Source organism: Dasypus novemcinctus, chromosome 24, assembly GCF_030445035.2.
Source record: "Dasypus novemcinctus isolate mDasNov1 chromosome 24, mDasNov1.1.hap2, whole genome shotgun sequence".
NCBI lineage: Eukaryota > Metazoa > Chordata > Mammalia > Cingulata > Dasypodidae > Dasypus > Dasypus novemcinctus.
This window is the reverse complement of record NC_080696.1, coordinates 50,937,326-50,952,087: the sequence shown is the minus strand read 5'-3', so window position 1 is coordinate 50,952,087 and position 14,762 is coordinate 50,937,326. Positions and strand designations below refer to the sequence as shown.

The following is a 14,762-nucleotide window of genomic DNA, read 5'->3' as shown; positions in this document are numbered from 1 at the left end:
CGTGGGCCAGCTCACCACACGGGCCAGCTTGCCTTTCCAGGAGGCCCTGGGTATCCAGCCCTGGACCTCCTATATGGTAGACGGGAGCCCAATTGCTTGAGCCACATCCACTTCCCTTAGTGGTTGAATTTTAAAATCAGTATTTGGCTGGAGCTGGGTATCACTATTCTAGAAAGAACTTCAGGATACAAGAATAAATCCCAACATTTTTTTCAGTTTTATCATGATTACCATTGCACTATTTAAAATGAGAGAAGTTAACTTGTAAGTTGGGCAATGTGGGTTGCCGGATTGCTCCTGAAGTCGCCGTGGGGTCCGTTTGCCCCGCTGCATAGATGCCGCTCTCCGCTCAGATTTGCGGGAGGAAAAACCGCTTTTCTGGCTGGCTCTGCAAGTTCCGTGAGGGACCAGCAGATGGGGATGAGGTCTTCAGCTTCCTTCCTATCTGATGACAGTCACTGCAGGTCACCTTATCAGCAACGCGGGGGCTGAACACATGGCCGATGGCGCTGCAATTTCACGGAAGCAACCCTTGAAGCTTGGGCACAGCCTGAAGATGCTTCTGGACTCCATGGCATGATAGCTCGTTTCCAGGCCCGACATTGGGTGACCCCATGGGGGACTTGGCCAGCTGCAGGCTCGCACTGCCCTCTGGTGGTCCGCGGCGAGAGTGACTTTGCTGGCACTGGGCTCCCAGCAACTGGCTCGAAGCACCAGGGGAAATGGTTTGAATGTTTTCTCTGCTCATGCTCTTTACACGGAAGGAACTACGGATCCATGCAACAACGTGATGCATTCTTTTTTTAAGGATTTATTTTTATTTATTTCTCTCCCCCTCCCCTTCTGTTGTTGTGTGTTCTTCTGTGTCCATTTGTATTCTCAGTGGCACTGGAAATCTGTGACTCTTTTTTGTTGTATCATCTTGCTGTGCCAGCTCTCTGTGTGTGCGGCGCCACTTCTGGGCAGGCTGTGCTTTTCTTGAGCCAAGTGGCTCAATGCGGGGTGCACTCCTTGTGCGTGGGATTCCCCTACACGGGGGACACCCGTGTGGCACGGCATTCCTTGTGCGTGGCAGCATCACACGTGGGCCCTCTCATCACATGGGTCAGGAGGCCCTTGGGTTTGAACCCTAGACCTCCCATATGGTAGGTGGATGCTCTATCAGTTGAGCCGCGTCCACTTCCCTGTACAGATCATTGATCATTTTGAAAGGATGTTGTCACAATCCCTTTCTAAAGATCTTCTTGAACCTGGTTAACTTGGAACTCCAAGTCCACTCCCCCCACCTCCCCTGCTGAGGGTCCCAGGACCCCTCCTTTCCTGCTGACCACAGGCAGTGCTGAGGAGGGGACTTGGACTGTGGCTCAAACATGGAAGAAAGCCTGGAACTGGTGTGTGTAAAGGAACGGTTTGGGGGTGGGGGCTGCTTCTGACTGGCCAGCACCCCCGTCCTTTCTCTTGCAGGACGAGGCTGGTACCTCCCGGTCGGCTTCCTTCATGGGACAGTCAGCTCCAGGAGGGGACCTCGCCTGTCTTTTCTCACCTCTGCACCCATAAGCCTGAACAGCACCCAGGAAAAGGCAGGTCTTTCCTTAGCCTTTGGGAGAGAAACGAATGTATTCAAACTCGCTGGCAAAGGCTTCCCCGGGGGTCCCCAACTCTCACTCAAATGAAACTGCCGTGCTCTTGTCTGGCAGTGGAGGCTGAGCGAGGGCCGAGGGCTGAGGCTTAAGGGGTTTGGGTGAAGTTCAAAGTCTAATTAACAGAACAGTCTTCTCACCAGCCCAGTGAGGGATGCAGGGAAAGGCCACCGTTGCCACTGGGGGAAACTACACTGGAAACTAGCTCCCCAGGGCCACAGGCTATGACACAGAAGTCTCCAGAACTGAGGCCTAAATTTTAAGATTTCCAACAGGTAATCCACTCACAATTCACATATTAAACAAGGCATCCACATGTCTGATTTTTTCAGCCTCCCACAGGTGGCTGCTTTTATTAATTTTTTTGTATATCCTTCCAAATTTTATGTAAATATTATACATTTCTTACTTTTTCCTCCAGTTTTACACAAAATGTGGCATGAGCCACACGCTCACTGGCTTTTTCTCACACAGCAGTATGTTTTGGAGATCTTTCCCTGTAGATATTTGGGAGATGGTTTTATTCCTTTTGTACATCTGAGTCAAAAGATATATGCACTTAAAAATTGCATAAATATTGCCAACTTTCACTCCTTAGGAGGGAAATTTCAGCTTCCACCAGCAGTGCGAGAGAGGGCTCATATACCCACAGTACTCCAACAGTACTGAGTCTTGACTCTCAGATTTTTGCCAATCCAACATGTAGAAAATGATGTCTTAGTGTATTTGCATTTCTCTTATTATGAGCTTGAGCACCCTTTTCTATGTCTAAGAATACATATTTTATAAATATATTTCTGTTTGTTTTGCTTTTTTTTGGGGGGGGGGTACTGGGGCTGGGCATTGAACCCAGGGCCTCATATGTGAGAAACTGGTGCTCAATCACTGAGCTACACTGGCTTCCCTATGTTCTTTTTTTTTTTTTTTTTAATTTATTTATCTCCCCTTCTCCCCCCACCCCCACCCTGCCCCGGTTGTCTGTTCTCTGTCTATTTGCTGTATGTTCTTTGTCTGCTTCTGTTGTGAGTGGCAGGGGAATCTGTGTTTCTTTTTGTTGTATCATCTTGTTGTGTCAGCTCTCCGTGTGGGCGGCGCCATTCCTGGGCAGGCTGCACTTTCTTTCACCCTGGGCGGCTCTCCTTACGGGGCACACTCCTTTGTGTATGGGGTTCCCTTATGCAGGGGACACCCCTGCGTGGCACGGCACTCCTTGAGTGCATCAGCACTGCGCACGGGCCAGCTCCACACGGGTCAAGGAGGCTGGGGTTTGAACCGCGGACCTCTCGTGTAGACGGACGCCCTAACCACTGGGCCAGGTCTGCTTCCCAGTGTGTTCTTTTTTTTTAAGGTACTGTCTGATCATAGCCTTTGGCCATTTTTATTTGGTTGTTGATCTGTTTCTTACTGCTTTCTAAGAGCTCTTTAAACACTAGGGGGCTTAACTCTTGCTCTTATCTGTGATTTGAATTTCAATGTGAATTTTGCCTCTGCTTACTTTTTTTTCCCAAAAGTTTTTTTCAAGGAGGCACCAGGAGATGCCAGGACCTCATATGTGGGAAGCAGATGCTCAACCACTGAACTACATCTGCTCCTTTCTGCTTATGGTTTTTAAAGTTTTTAGTATATATGCTGCTGAAGCAAGCATGTAAAGCTTTTAAAACATGCCACATTTATCAGTGTTTTCTTTGCAAGGATCATGTCTTATTCAATTTGTCCCTTGTGCCTGGGACACTGCCTAATGCATTTTTTAAAAAAAAGATTTTATTTATTCCCCCCTCCCCATTGTTTGAGGTCGCTGTCTGCTGTGTCCGTTTTGCTGTGTGCTCTCTGTGTCTGCTTGTCTTCTCTTTAGGAGGCACTGGGAACTGACTAAACCTGGGACCTCCCACGTGGGAGAGGGGCGCTCAATCACTTGAGCCACCTCAGCTCCCTGGTTTGTTGTCTCTCATTGTCTTTCCTCTGTCTCTTTGTTGTGTCATCTTATTGTGCCAGCTTGCCCTCTTCAGGAGGCACCAGAAACTGAAGCCGGGACCTCCCACGTGTTAGGTGCAAGCCCAATTGCTTGAGCTATATCTGCTTCCCTGCCTAATGCATTTTGGATACTCACCTAATAAATGATGAAGAAATGCCCTGCTTCAGTTGTTGGTAACACAAAATATTGACTTACTGAGTAGAAATCAGAGCCCATTGTGATATAGTACTCCTACTAATACTTCATTATGTGCTTTATCAGTTGGGATGCTTTTGGTTACAAGTAATTGAGGAAGAATACTAGATATTTAAACCATAAGGAAATTTAACCTGACCTTGAAACTCAGAGTAAAGAATTCACAACTGATTATGATTACTGAATCATTATACATAGATGCCTTTTTACTTTCTAGTATATTGTAGCACAGCCAAAACAGCTGAAATTACTGACACTCGCTGAACTAGAACCCAGATGCCCTGATCTTTGATAATGATTGTAAAATCATAAAACCTTTGTCTTGTGATTATAAAAACCTCATAATTGTCCCTGCCTGTACCCCCCACTCTTGCTTTCCAATTTTGGAGTCTTATGATCACTAGACAGCACCCTGATGTCTACTAATGAAAGAACTTGAGTCAGTCTAGAACTAACCCATCCCAATTCCTAAACTATCTTACTAGATGAAGCTAGAGATAACCATAATTGGCTTGCCTGACAGATGTAGTAGCTCAAACCTTAACTTATTAGTGACTTCTACCTCATTATAATACTAAGTCATGCCCATCATCATATTGAGGTCACCATTTTCTTATCTATGTCCTGTGACCAGGCATGTAACCAATCTGCACATGCTCAATTATTAGATCATCTCTGACTTCATCATCTCAAGCCACTATACTCCTTAGCATAAACCTGCCTGTCTTTAAATACTATGAAACTATCAGAATCACTGTAGTTTGGGGAGACAGAGTTTAGGTGGATAGGCCATGCGATCTCTTGCTTTGTGCCTAGCAGTACTCTCTTTCTCCCTTTGAAACCCTGGTGTCTCAGGAATTGGTCATTTGAGCGCATTTGGCAGAGAACCTCCTGCTTTGCTCAGTAACCATCTTTCCTAAGCAGGGATCCTCTAAGAGATAAGCAATGCTTTGTCAAAGGAAATCCTTGTTGTATTATTCCACCCATGGCTTCCACTTTGTTGGCTTACTGCCTGCAAATGAAGACAAATTAGAGAAAACAGAGTCCAGAGATAGAGAGAAAGAGACTGAATTTTCAAGACATGCCTTGAACTCTGCCTTGGGAGAGGAGGCATCTGAACACACACATTCCTGAACCTTTCACTCAAGTGAGACAAAGAATTTTGTGTTGTTTCAGCCACTTTGTGTTTCTGTCATTTGCAACAGAAAAAAAATCCCAATGTTAGCTTTAGGTCTCAACTGTTAAGTCCCTTGGAAATTCAATTATATCCCTTGGGAATCCCTTCAGCTCTGAGGGAGCCCTGTGGACTTCCTGTGGATCTCCATCCTTCTCCTGGGCTTGTCGGGAAGTTCTGGGGACATGCTTGAGCTTCTGAGGGGCCAAGGGATTTTGTTTGTGAGTGCTGAATAGTCCGGTTACTCTACTTCAAGGTGTTTTGGAAAGCTGCGAAGACACTGCTGGGGACACAGTGAAGGCAGGTAGCCTGATATCACCAAATATCCATCCATCCGCCCCCCACTCACGGATCACCATCCCTGCGATGGCCCCTGAGTTCACAGAGATCAACAGGACGCTGTGCTTGCCCCAGGCAGCTCTGAGCCATGCAGAATTACCTTCGAGACCAGGCACTTCTGGCTTCCGTCAGAACCAGCTTTCCACAGCAGAAAGTAAGTGACCATGTAGGCAGTTCAATTTCAGGGTCTAGAGGAAAGCCCATCTATTGCCCCCCACACCCCACCTTCTTCTATGTGCCTCGCTGAAATTCTATTAGTGCTTTTATACCTTTGACTTAAAAAAAAATGTAAGCCTATTAAAAGAAAATGTTTTTTAAAAAGTAATTTACTCTTTTGACTCTAGACCTGAAAGCAGGTTTTTGATGGTGTCAGGAAGGGAGGGATGGAGAGATCGTCTGTACAACTGGGTGCCCATATAGCAGGGGTGCTAAACAATGGGAAGCCAAAAGAAAGCCAAGGGCATTCACATCACTTACTTCTGAGGGTGGGTCTGCTCCCATCCCTTTCTCTGCTCCAGGCAGAAGCCAACTCATTCAGCCACATCTTCCAAGTCACTACAGAAGAAACCTATTCTGGCAGATAACAGGCTAACCCAGATGTTTTAGGCAATTATAGGGATTTGTCATTTCCATTCAGCCTTCCATTTAATCATCATCCACCCATCCAACCATCCTCATATCCACATATCCTCCATTATATCATTATTATCAACCATCAGCCATTAATCCATCTACTCATCTATCCATCCACATATTCACCTACTCATTCAAGTATCCACTTCCCATTCACCTAACCATCTATCCATCTTTCCAAAAAACCACCCAGTCATTCATCCAAACAACCATCCATCCATTTACCTTACCACACATCCATTGAGTCAGTCATCTGTCCATCCATCCATGATCTATCCAACCATCCATCTAGTTATCCCCATTGTTTTCCAGCCATTTCTCTGTCCATCCTCCAAGCACTCAGTCATCTATCCACCTTCCAATCACTCAACCATCCATTCATTTAACCGACCACTCATCCATCCACCCACCCAACTATTTAACCATCCATCCATCCATCTAAATGTCCATTCACTCATGCAATTATCCGTGATTCCAATTATACTTCCATCCTTCCTTCCATCCCATCAAAAATGGGATTCCATTTTGTCAGGTTTTATACTTGATTCTGAGAATATAGAGATAAAACAGTATTTACTCAGAATCTAGTGAGGAGGTCTCTTTTATCCTTGGTGATGGCTTTCTATCATTAGAGATTCTACCTTGGAGACTCCTATAGCCAAGTCATCTCCCGTCTTCGATGACATGGGCACTAGCTAGCTCGTCACCCTGGATTTTACCAACATGGATAGAGAGAGGAGCCTGTATTTCTGCTTAGCATCCAAATCAGGTGGATATAAGCCCTGCTTTGTGCTCCATAGGCAACAGTGGTGCTCAAGATGTCCTCAGAACTTTTCCAGATCACTCTCCTTCCCCTCACTGGATCTTTGCCTTACTTCTCATCCACCAGAAATGAAGACCTATCATTAGAATGGAAGTCTATATTTTCCAGTCCAATCCCCACTTATCCCCAATCCCCCCCTCCATTTTTTTTTTTTTTTTTTTAGCAGTAGTTCACTGATTTTCCCTTTGTGGACCAGTACTCCCCAACTGTCTGTTCATGAGGGATCCAACCCTAACCCAGTTCATAGGGAGCCCCATGACTGAGGTTGGCCAATGAGACACAATCCTGAGGCTTTTGCTAGTACTGTAAAAGAAGTGCTCTCTTTCCACTGGTATGGTTTGAGTGAAAGATTCTTGGAGCCATGTTTGCCACACATGGGAGAGCATGCCTGAGAGTTAAAACAACACAAGAGAAAGTCATTTGATCTCCTGGACCCAGCTATGCCTGAACACAGACATCACCTAATGTTCCTGGAGAGAATCTTCCTTTTTTTTGGTGCTTAAGCCAGATTCAGTTGGATTTTATTCTTTTCTAACTGTAAAGTCCTGAGAAAGACCAACACATTTGGAAGCTTCAAGAGTGGCAATAAATTAGCTACATCCCACCCAACTTCAAAATGTAAACGTGGTTTTATTTAATGCCTTTTATCCATCACAAAGTACTGCTCCCTTCCCAGTGTTCCCTCTTTCTAGAAAACAAGATGGCAGCATAAGGCACGTGCACTGTCCACAAGACGTCAGGTAAGGGCTTTACAAACAAAAATAAGCAACCGTCTTCCCAACAGCCCTAAATTGCCTCCCTCCCTAATGGTCAAAGAGTGATTGTCCCCCCCAAAGCACAACTTGGAGAAGAGAGTGCTTAAATTAGAACCGTGAACTGCCCCCACATGCCAGTTTAAAAACAAAACCAAACCAATGACTAAGAAAAACACCAACACAGGTACAAGAGCATAATACCGGAGTAATGAGATTAGTCCATAAATTAGAGAGAGAGAAAAAAAAAAGAATCTGCCCCTCCTCACCACCAGCCTTCCCCCAAATCAGCAATTTCTTGCTTTTGTTCTGCGAGTCTTGTAGAAAAGTCTGGATTCTGAGTCCCCAACTCAAATATTCCGAAGCCAATAATGGGTTCCTTGCTTCTTGGACCCTATGTAGATGGAAAGGACAGCCTGAGATGGTCCTTGGATCCGTCCTTTTGCCAGGATGACCAGCGCCGGGCTCTCTGGAGTGTTCACTGGGGAGGTGGGGAAGGCAGGGGGCCTGGGCGTCTGTGATGCGTCTGACCATGCCAGGTATTGCCCCCTGGCTGTGCTATAAATACTCCAGCTCCAGGGCGTGCCGCAACGCCTCCAGGTCAGCGTGGCAGGATATCCTCCAGAAAGGCATGTTGTGCTGGAACAGAAGACTCCAGGTTAGGGCCCTGCCGCACCCCCGCAGCCCCTGGAACTGCACCCAAGGCTTAGAAAGTTTAGGACAGTGAAGTGTGTGGAAGCAGAGGAAGGAATCTGGTCACCAGAAAGTCTGGTCTTTGTCCCTGCCCCTGGGCGGGGGGAGGGGAGGACTGAGACACAACCCTGAGGCTTTTGCTAGTACTGTGAAAGAAGTGCTCTCTTTCCACTCGTATGGTTTGATTGGAAACCTTGGGATCTGCCTTGACAGTAGTATCTTGTTATTCAAGGTGGGCCTCAGACCATAACTGATGGTTTGTGCAAAGATGACAGGGTGGGGCCAGCGAAGCTGGGTGGTCTTAGGGTGGGGGACTGGCCACCTGATTAGGGGGTTGGCTTGAGCCATGTGATAACAGCCTGACCTCTCAGAAAAGGAGAGGGGTGGAGACGGAGTTCAACCATGTGGGTACTGACCCCACCAATCACACCAATGTAATGAAACCCCGAGAAACGCTCTGGACCCGGAATTTCACAGAGCTTTTCTGATGGTTAATAGACGTTGAGGGAAGCGGACTTGGCCCAGTGGTTAGGGCGTCTGTCTACCACATGGGAGGTCCGTGGTTCAAACCCCGGGCCTCCTTGACCCGTGTGGAGCTGGCCCACGTGCAGTGCTGATGCATGCAAGGAGTGCCGTGCCATGCAGGGGTGTCCCCCATGTAGGGGAGCCTCAGTGCGCCCCGTAAGGAGAGCCACCTAGCACGAAATAAAGTGCAGCCTGCCCAGGAATGGTGCCGCCCACACGGAGAGCTGACACAACAAGATGACGCAACAGAAAGAAACACAGATTCCCATGCCGCTGACAACACCAGAAGCAGACAGAAAGAACACGCAGCGAATGGACACAGAGAACAGACAACTGGGGTGGAGGGGGGGAAGGGGAGAGAAATAAATAAATCTTAAAAAAAAAAAAGACATTGATGCACTGGGGGGAGGGGGGGTGATGCATTCCCACTCTATGAGCTGAACCAAGAAAGCTTAGCATTTGAGAACCTGCCAGCCTCTTATTTGTATCCTTTTCACTATAATAAACTAATCCTAAGTAAAGCACATTCCTGAATTCTGTGAGACATTCTATCAAATTACTGAACCTGAGGGGGTGGGGGGAGCCCCCGAACTTGTGGCTGCTGCTGAAGTGTGTGAAGTCATGTGCAGGTGGTATTTCCATGAGACACAGATGCTGGCGGGCCCGTACCCACCAGGACGGCCACCTGTTTCCATTGTCCCAGGGCAGGTGCTGATTGGCTAGAGCCTGCGTGGGGCAGGTATGAAAACACTGCCTCCTCCCACCGGGGGTCCCAGTGGGGGCACAGGCAGTGCTGACGTGGCGTTAAACCACGGGTGAGCAACCTATTCCTTTTTTTTTTTTTTAAAGATTTTATTTATTTATTTCTCTCCCCTCCCTCGCCCCCCGGTTGTCTGTTCTCTGGGTCTATTTGCTGCATCTTCTTTGTCCACTTCTGTTGTTGTCAGTGGCACAGGAATCTGTGTTTCTTTTTGCTGCGTCATCTTGTGTCAGCTCTCCGTGTGTGTGGCGCCATTCCTGGGCAGGCTGCACTTTCTTTTGCGCTGGGCAGCTCTCCTTACGGGTGCACTCCTTGTGCGTGGGGCTCCCCTACGCGGGGGACACCCCTGCGTGGCAGGGCACTCCTTGCGCGCATCAGCACTGCGCATGGGCCAGCTCCACACGGGTTAGGAGGCCCGGGGTTTGAACCGCGGACCTCCTATGTGGCAGACAGACGCCCTAACCACTGGGCCAAGACCACTTCCTGAACCTATTCCTTTTTAAAATTTGTTCTCAATCCTGCTCCTGAGAGAAGGAAGTCTCAGGTAGATGCCAGTGTGCCCTGAACCCCTCCTGAACTCTGCATTTTGAACCAACTGGCCTCTGAGCATCCTGGCAGCTGTAATATCCAGCTAGACAAGGACATTAGTTGGTAGCTTTTGTTTCTTTTTCTGTTCCTTTCTTTCTGGCAGGGGATGCCTGCTTTATGTTTATCGTCATGATGTCAAGTTTTCACTGTTAAATAAAAGTGAGTGAATTGAAAGGAAAATAGTATGTACATAAGTATAGGCATAGGTAGGGGATGGATATAGCAACAATTGTGACTGGCATAAGAAGTGGTGTGTAGGTTATGGCAAGAAATCACAATTGTGGCATGAGAAATTTGTGAACTAATGCTGTAGGGTGATGGTTAAAAAGCAAGAGTGCCTGGCCCAAAGCTCTGCTCTACCATTCCGGGCGACTCAGGCAATTTGCTTTGCTGCTTTGTCTGTAAAACAGGGCTAACGCCTGCTGTCTACAACCCGTCGTAGCTCTTCAAGAACCAAGGAGCCGGCACATACTAAGCACTCAGTAAGCACAGGCTACTGTCATGAATATGTCTTTGTTCCTAAGGACATCTCTGTGTAAATACAGGACAAAGTCAGGAAGGATGGAGGGCAAATCGCATATATGTGTGCAGATAAGTGGCAGGATATATTTGGAGGTTTTCAGTAGTTTAAAAAATAATAAATAAGACTACATCACGAAGAAGAGAAAACCACCATTAAGGCGGCAAATAAACAAGCCAGAAAGAGCAGCCTTTTTGGTGGCCATGATGGGATTGGGAGCTGTGCGGGCGTCCTGGGGCAGGGAGTGGGGAGGTGGGGGGGGGGTGGGGGTGGGGAGGTGGGAAGTGAGCCATGACGCGTGATGAGGACTCCGTGGTTGGAAGGTGGCTGAAGGGCAGCGCGTCTCAGGCAGGGCAAGGGGTAGGTGGTATGGGGACACGGAGTCATGGAGAGGGGCTGTAGCATGTGCACAAGTGTGCAAGCATATGTGTATGTGTACATGCACGTGAGTGTACGTGCGTGTGTGCATTTGTGTGGTAGGGATGAGGAGTGGAAAAGGGCTAGCTGAGTAAAATTCTTGTGTGCCATGATGCATTTTGTATTTTGTTTTGTAAAAGTTTATTATACTAGATTTTAAAAATTATTGTGAAATTCACAGAATGCAAAATTAACCACTTTAAAGTGAACGAAATGAGTGGCACTCATTGCATTCACAGTGCTGTGCAACCACCACATCTATCTAGCTCCAGGACATTCCCATCACTCCAAAGTAAAACCCCCCACCCATTAAGCAGTTCCGCCCACCTGCCAGGGCCCTGGCAACCACCAATTGGTTCCGTCTCTGTTGTACCCTGTGCTTTAAATACTCCATTTAGGTGCTGCCATTAGTGAGCCGGGCACTCTCATCAGGGCCTTTGTGTTGATTTCACTGAATACCCGAAACCAAACCAGCACCCAAAGAGCAACATTTTACAAGTGTGTGTGTGGGGGGGTGAAACAGAAAGAAGAGAGAAGAGATTTAATCAATGTGACAAGCCCGTAATAACCATGATCCTAACCTATCAGCGTCATAATAAAATCACTAACATTTGTTAAGTGCTTATTAATGTACCACGCCCTGTGCAAAACATTTTACACACATTATATCCTTTAGCCTGATCAATTATCCTCTGAGCGACGCACAGGGAGAGAAGAGCCAGGACTTGAACTCAGGTTGTCTGGTTCCAGAGAAGGAACTTGACTGCATTTTTATCACAGAAAAATTTCATCTTTGACTAAGGCTATACAGTCTGCCCAACAGCTATCCTCCCTTCTTCCTTGCTTACAGAACCCTGAATTTAGCAGTGTTGTGCCCAGATGCAGGGGATGAGTCATGATTGTGATAAGCCAGATTTGACAATCCCAGTCCTGTATGCCAGTGTTTGGTTTGGAGGTGGCTGTGTGGCCCCTTGAAGCCAAAGAGGAAGTCAGCTGGGCTTCTGGGAAAGGTTTTCCTCCACGATTAGAGAAAAGCACTTGAGAAGAACCCCTTTCCTCTATCCCGTCCCTTCCTATTTGGATGCTGTCACGTTAGTGCGTGATGTCTGGTGCTGTGCTGGCCATTTTGAGATCAAGGGGTAATAAACTAGAAAATAAAAAGCCAAAGATAGTGAGGAAGGTGGAGCAACAGGACAGAATGGGATACTTGGTGAATTTCTGAGTCACTAAACCAACCGATCTTGTTACAACTAATCTGAAGTGATCCATCATTACATGGGTCTTGTGCTACCTGCAGCTAAAAGATACTAATTCCTCCTTAAGACAGCCATTGCCCTTTTAGTTAAGGAGTTAACAGTGCTTGATGAGCATCTGGATGCCCAGAGTTCTGGTAATTCTGCTGCCCAGGGAGGTTCTGTGTAGAGCCTGGAAAATATACTCCCTTTTGGCTCCTGGGACACACCATGTCCCTTCTCGTCTCTGGGGCTCTGCTCTGTACGTCCTCATTCGTCCTCGCCCTTCCTTGCTCCAGAACCTGGGAACGCGTTGCCGCATATTCACGTGGAGAAGGGACTTTGCAGATATGACTAAGGTAAGGATCTGGAGATGGGAGCCTCTCCTGGATTATTCGGGGGGAGTCCTTGCAGAGAAGAGGGAGGCAGGAGTCGAGGCAGAGAAGCAGATGCGACGATGGAAGGAGAGTCACAGAGAGAGGAAGGAGCCACCCTGCTGCTCTGGGGGCGGAGGAGGGGGCCACGAGGGAGGCAAGGAAACAGATTCTCTCCCAGAGCCCCCGGAGGAACGGAGCCCTGCTGGCCTGTTGTAGATTTCTGACCCCCAGAACCGAAAGACGATAAATATGTTGTTTTAAGCCACTAAATCTGCAGGAATTCGTCACAGCAGCAAGAGGAAACCAATCCAAGGTCTCGGCTCCAATCTCTTCTCCAGGAGAGGCCTTCCCTGACTGCCTGCACCCCCCCGCCCCCCAGGGACTCCCCAGCTCTGCACTTGTATGATTTTCACAGTGGATGTGAGCAGAGGCGATGTGAGCACTTCCGGGCTGTATCCTTCAAAGGAAGAGTGTGCGCTCTCTTGCTCTTCACCCACTTCTTCTCCCTCTGCCTGCAATGCCGACGTGGTGGTGCCACCTTGAGCCGCAAAAGCGGGGGTGACCCCCTGAGGACTGCAGCCACAGCTCCATGGGGCCCGGCCCTGCCGAGTTTGCAGAACTGTCACGAGAGAGCAATGAGCTTCTCTCTTGTTTAAGCCCCTGGCCTGCCTTCTCCCTCCCTCCCAGGAGATCTTTTTGTTACAGCAGCAGCAGCTCTATTTTAACTAATACAATCTCTCCATGTATATATATGTATTTGTATAACTCCACATACACATACAAATACCCTGTGCCCAGCATATATCCATCACATAGTGAATGAATGAATGAATGCATGAATGAATGATTATGCTGACACAACAGAGAACTTTGGAAAGAAGCAGGATCCCTGAACTCCCTTAGAGCTTCTACCACCAGAGCTCTTCCTGCCCTAAGCTGTCCCGCGTATCACAGCACTGCAACGCTGGCGAGACGAGCCTTGTTCTGTTACTATTAAACGGGACCCCGACGGGGCCGGAGAGGAAGGAACCAGCCCACTGCTCGAGGGAGCCCAGCGGAGGCTGCGAGAGGACCAGGGGGAACAGCAGCCCCTCCAGTCCTTCCCTGTCACTATGGGGACACAATCCAACGGCAGTGAGAGAACACCCTGGGAGGGGGACACGCCTCGAACTCAGTAACTGCCGCCCATTTCCTGGCATAGCAGGACTCAGGGCACTGCAGGAAGAGGCTTCCAGAGCCCTGGGGAGTGGAGGGGGTCTGTGTCATTTGTGTGTGCAACACACTTTCCCAAGTGAGCAAGTAAGGTAGGAAGTGAAATCACAACTGCTCGGTCACTCCTGCTGCTGTGAAATCACAAGTGCTGTGGTCACTCCCTGTGGCCAGGGCACCACGCTGAGCGCTTTACCCGTGTGGCCTTTGAAACACCCCCATCAAGCCTATCATGCAGTTACTTTTGTTATCAGCCCATTTTTCAGACAGAGAAATCAAGGCTCAGAGGGATTAAGGAGCTGGAACAGTGACTCACTGCAAGGAAGGGACCCAGTTTCCCTTTGATCCCGGAGATGTTTCCTTTGGACACATGGACTGGGTCTCGACTGCAGCCCTTTTCAGCCTCCACCAAAAAGCAACACGCCAAGAAATCCTGCTGCGCTGGGGCTAGGTTGGTGAGATGGCTTTGACTTGGAACCTTGCTGGCTGACTGGCATGGGAAGGACAACGTGGGCCCCTTCCTGCTTGGCAGCAGCTGGCACGGGCCTCACTTTCCCCTGCAGCCCGCCTCACTGCCTGCCCAGGCACACGTCTTTCTGTGAACTGGCCGTGTGTGTCTAAGACCTCCTGGAAAGGGGAGCTCCCGAGGGCAGGGGCTCGATCCGATTCTTCACTGCTGTGTCCCCGGGTGATACACGCTCATGGGCTTTCATGGGAGCCACTGATAATAAACCCAGAGGTAGGAAATAAGCAAGGCCATTATTTCATCTTGTGCCAAGTGCAATGAAGAAAATATAAGGAAGACAATACTCTAGTGTAGAAAGCAGCTGGGGTGGTGGTGATGTCTGTTTTTGATGGGTGGGTCAGGGAGAGCCTCTCTGGGGAGAGGGGGTGGTATTGAAGACGGACCCGA

The 14,762-nt window shown here is 48.2% G+C and overlaps 1 protein-coding gene across 7 annotated transcripts in view; it reads right to left on the bottom strand.

The window, feature by feature from the left end:
• Positions 1–7,386: 7,386 nt before the first annotated feature.
• The window catches only part of EYA2 (EYA transcriptional coactivator and phosphatase 2), a 297,037-nt gene continuing 289,661 nt past the window's right edge, over positions 7,387–14,762 (bottom strand). For all 7 annotated transcript variants that reach the window (XM_058287182.2, XM_071211753.1, XM_004469912.5 and 4 more), the window contains one exon: positions 7,387–8,167. In XM_058287182.2, the coding sequence (XP_058143165.1) occupies positions 8,087–8,167 (81 nt within the window). In that variant the 3' untranslated portion in view covers positions 7,387–8,086. The remainder of the gene's footprint in view (positions 8,168–14,762) is intronic.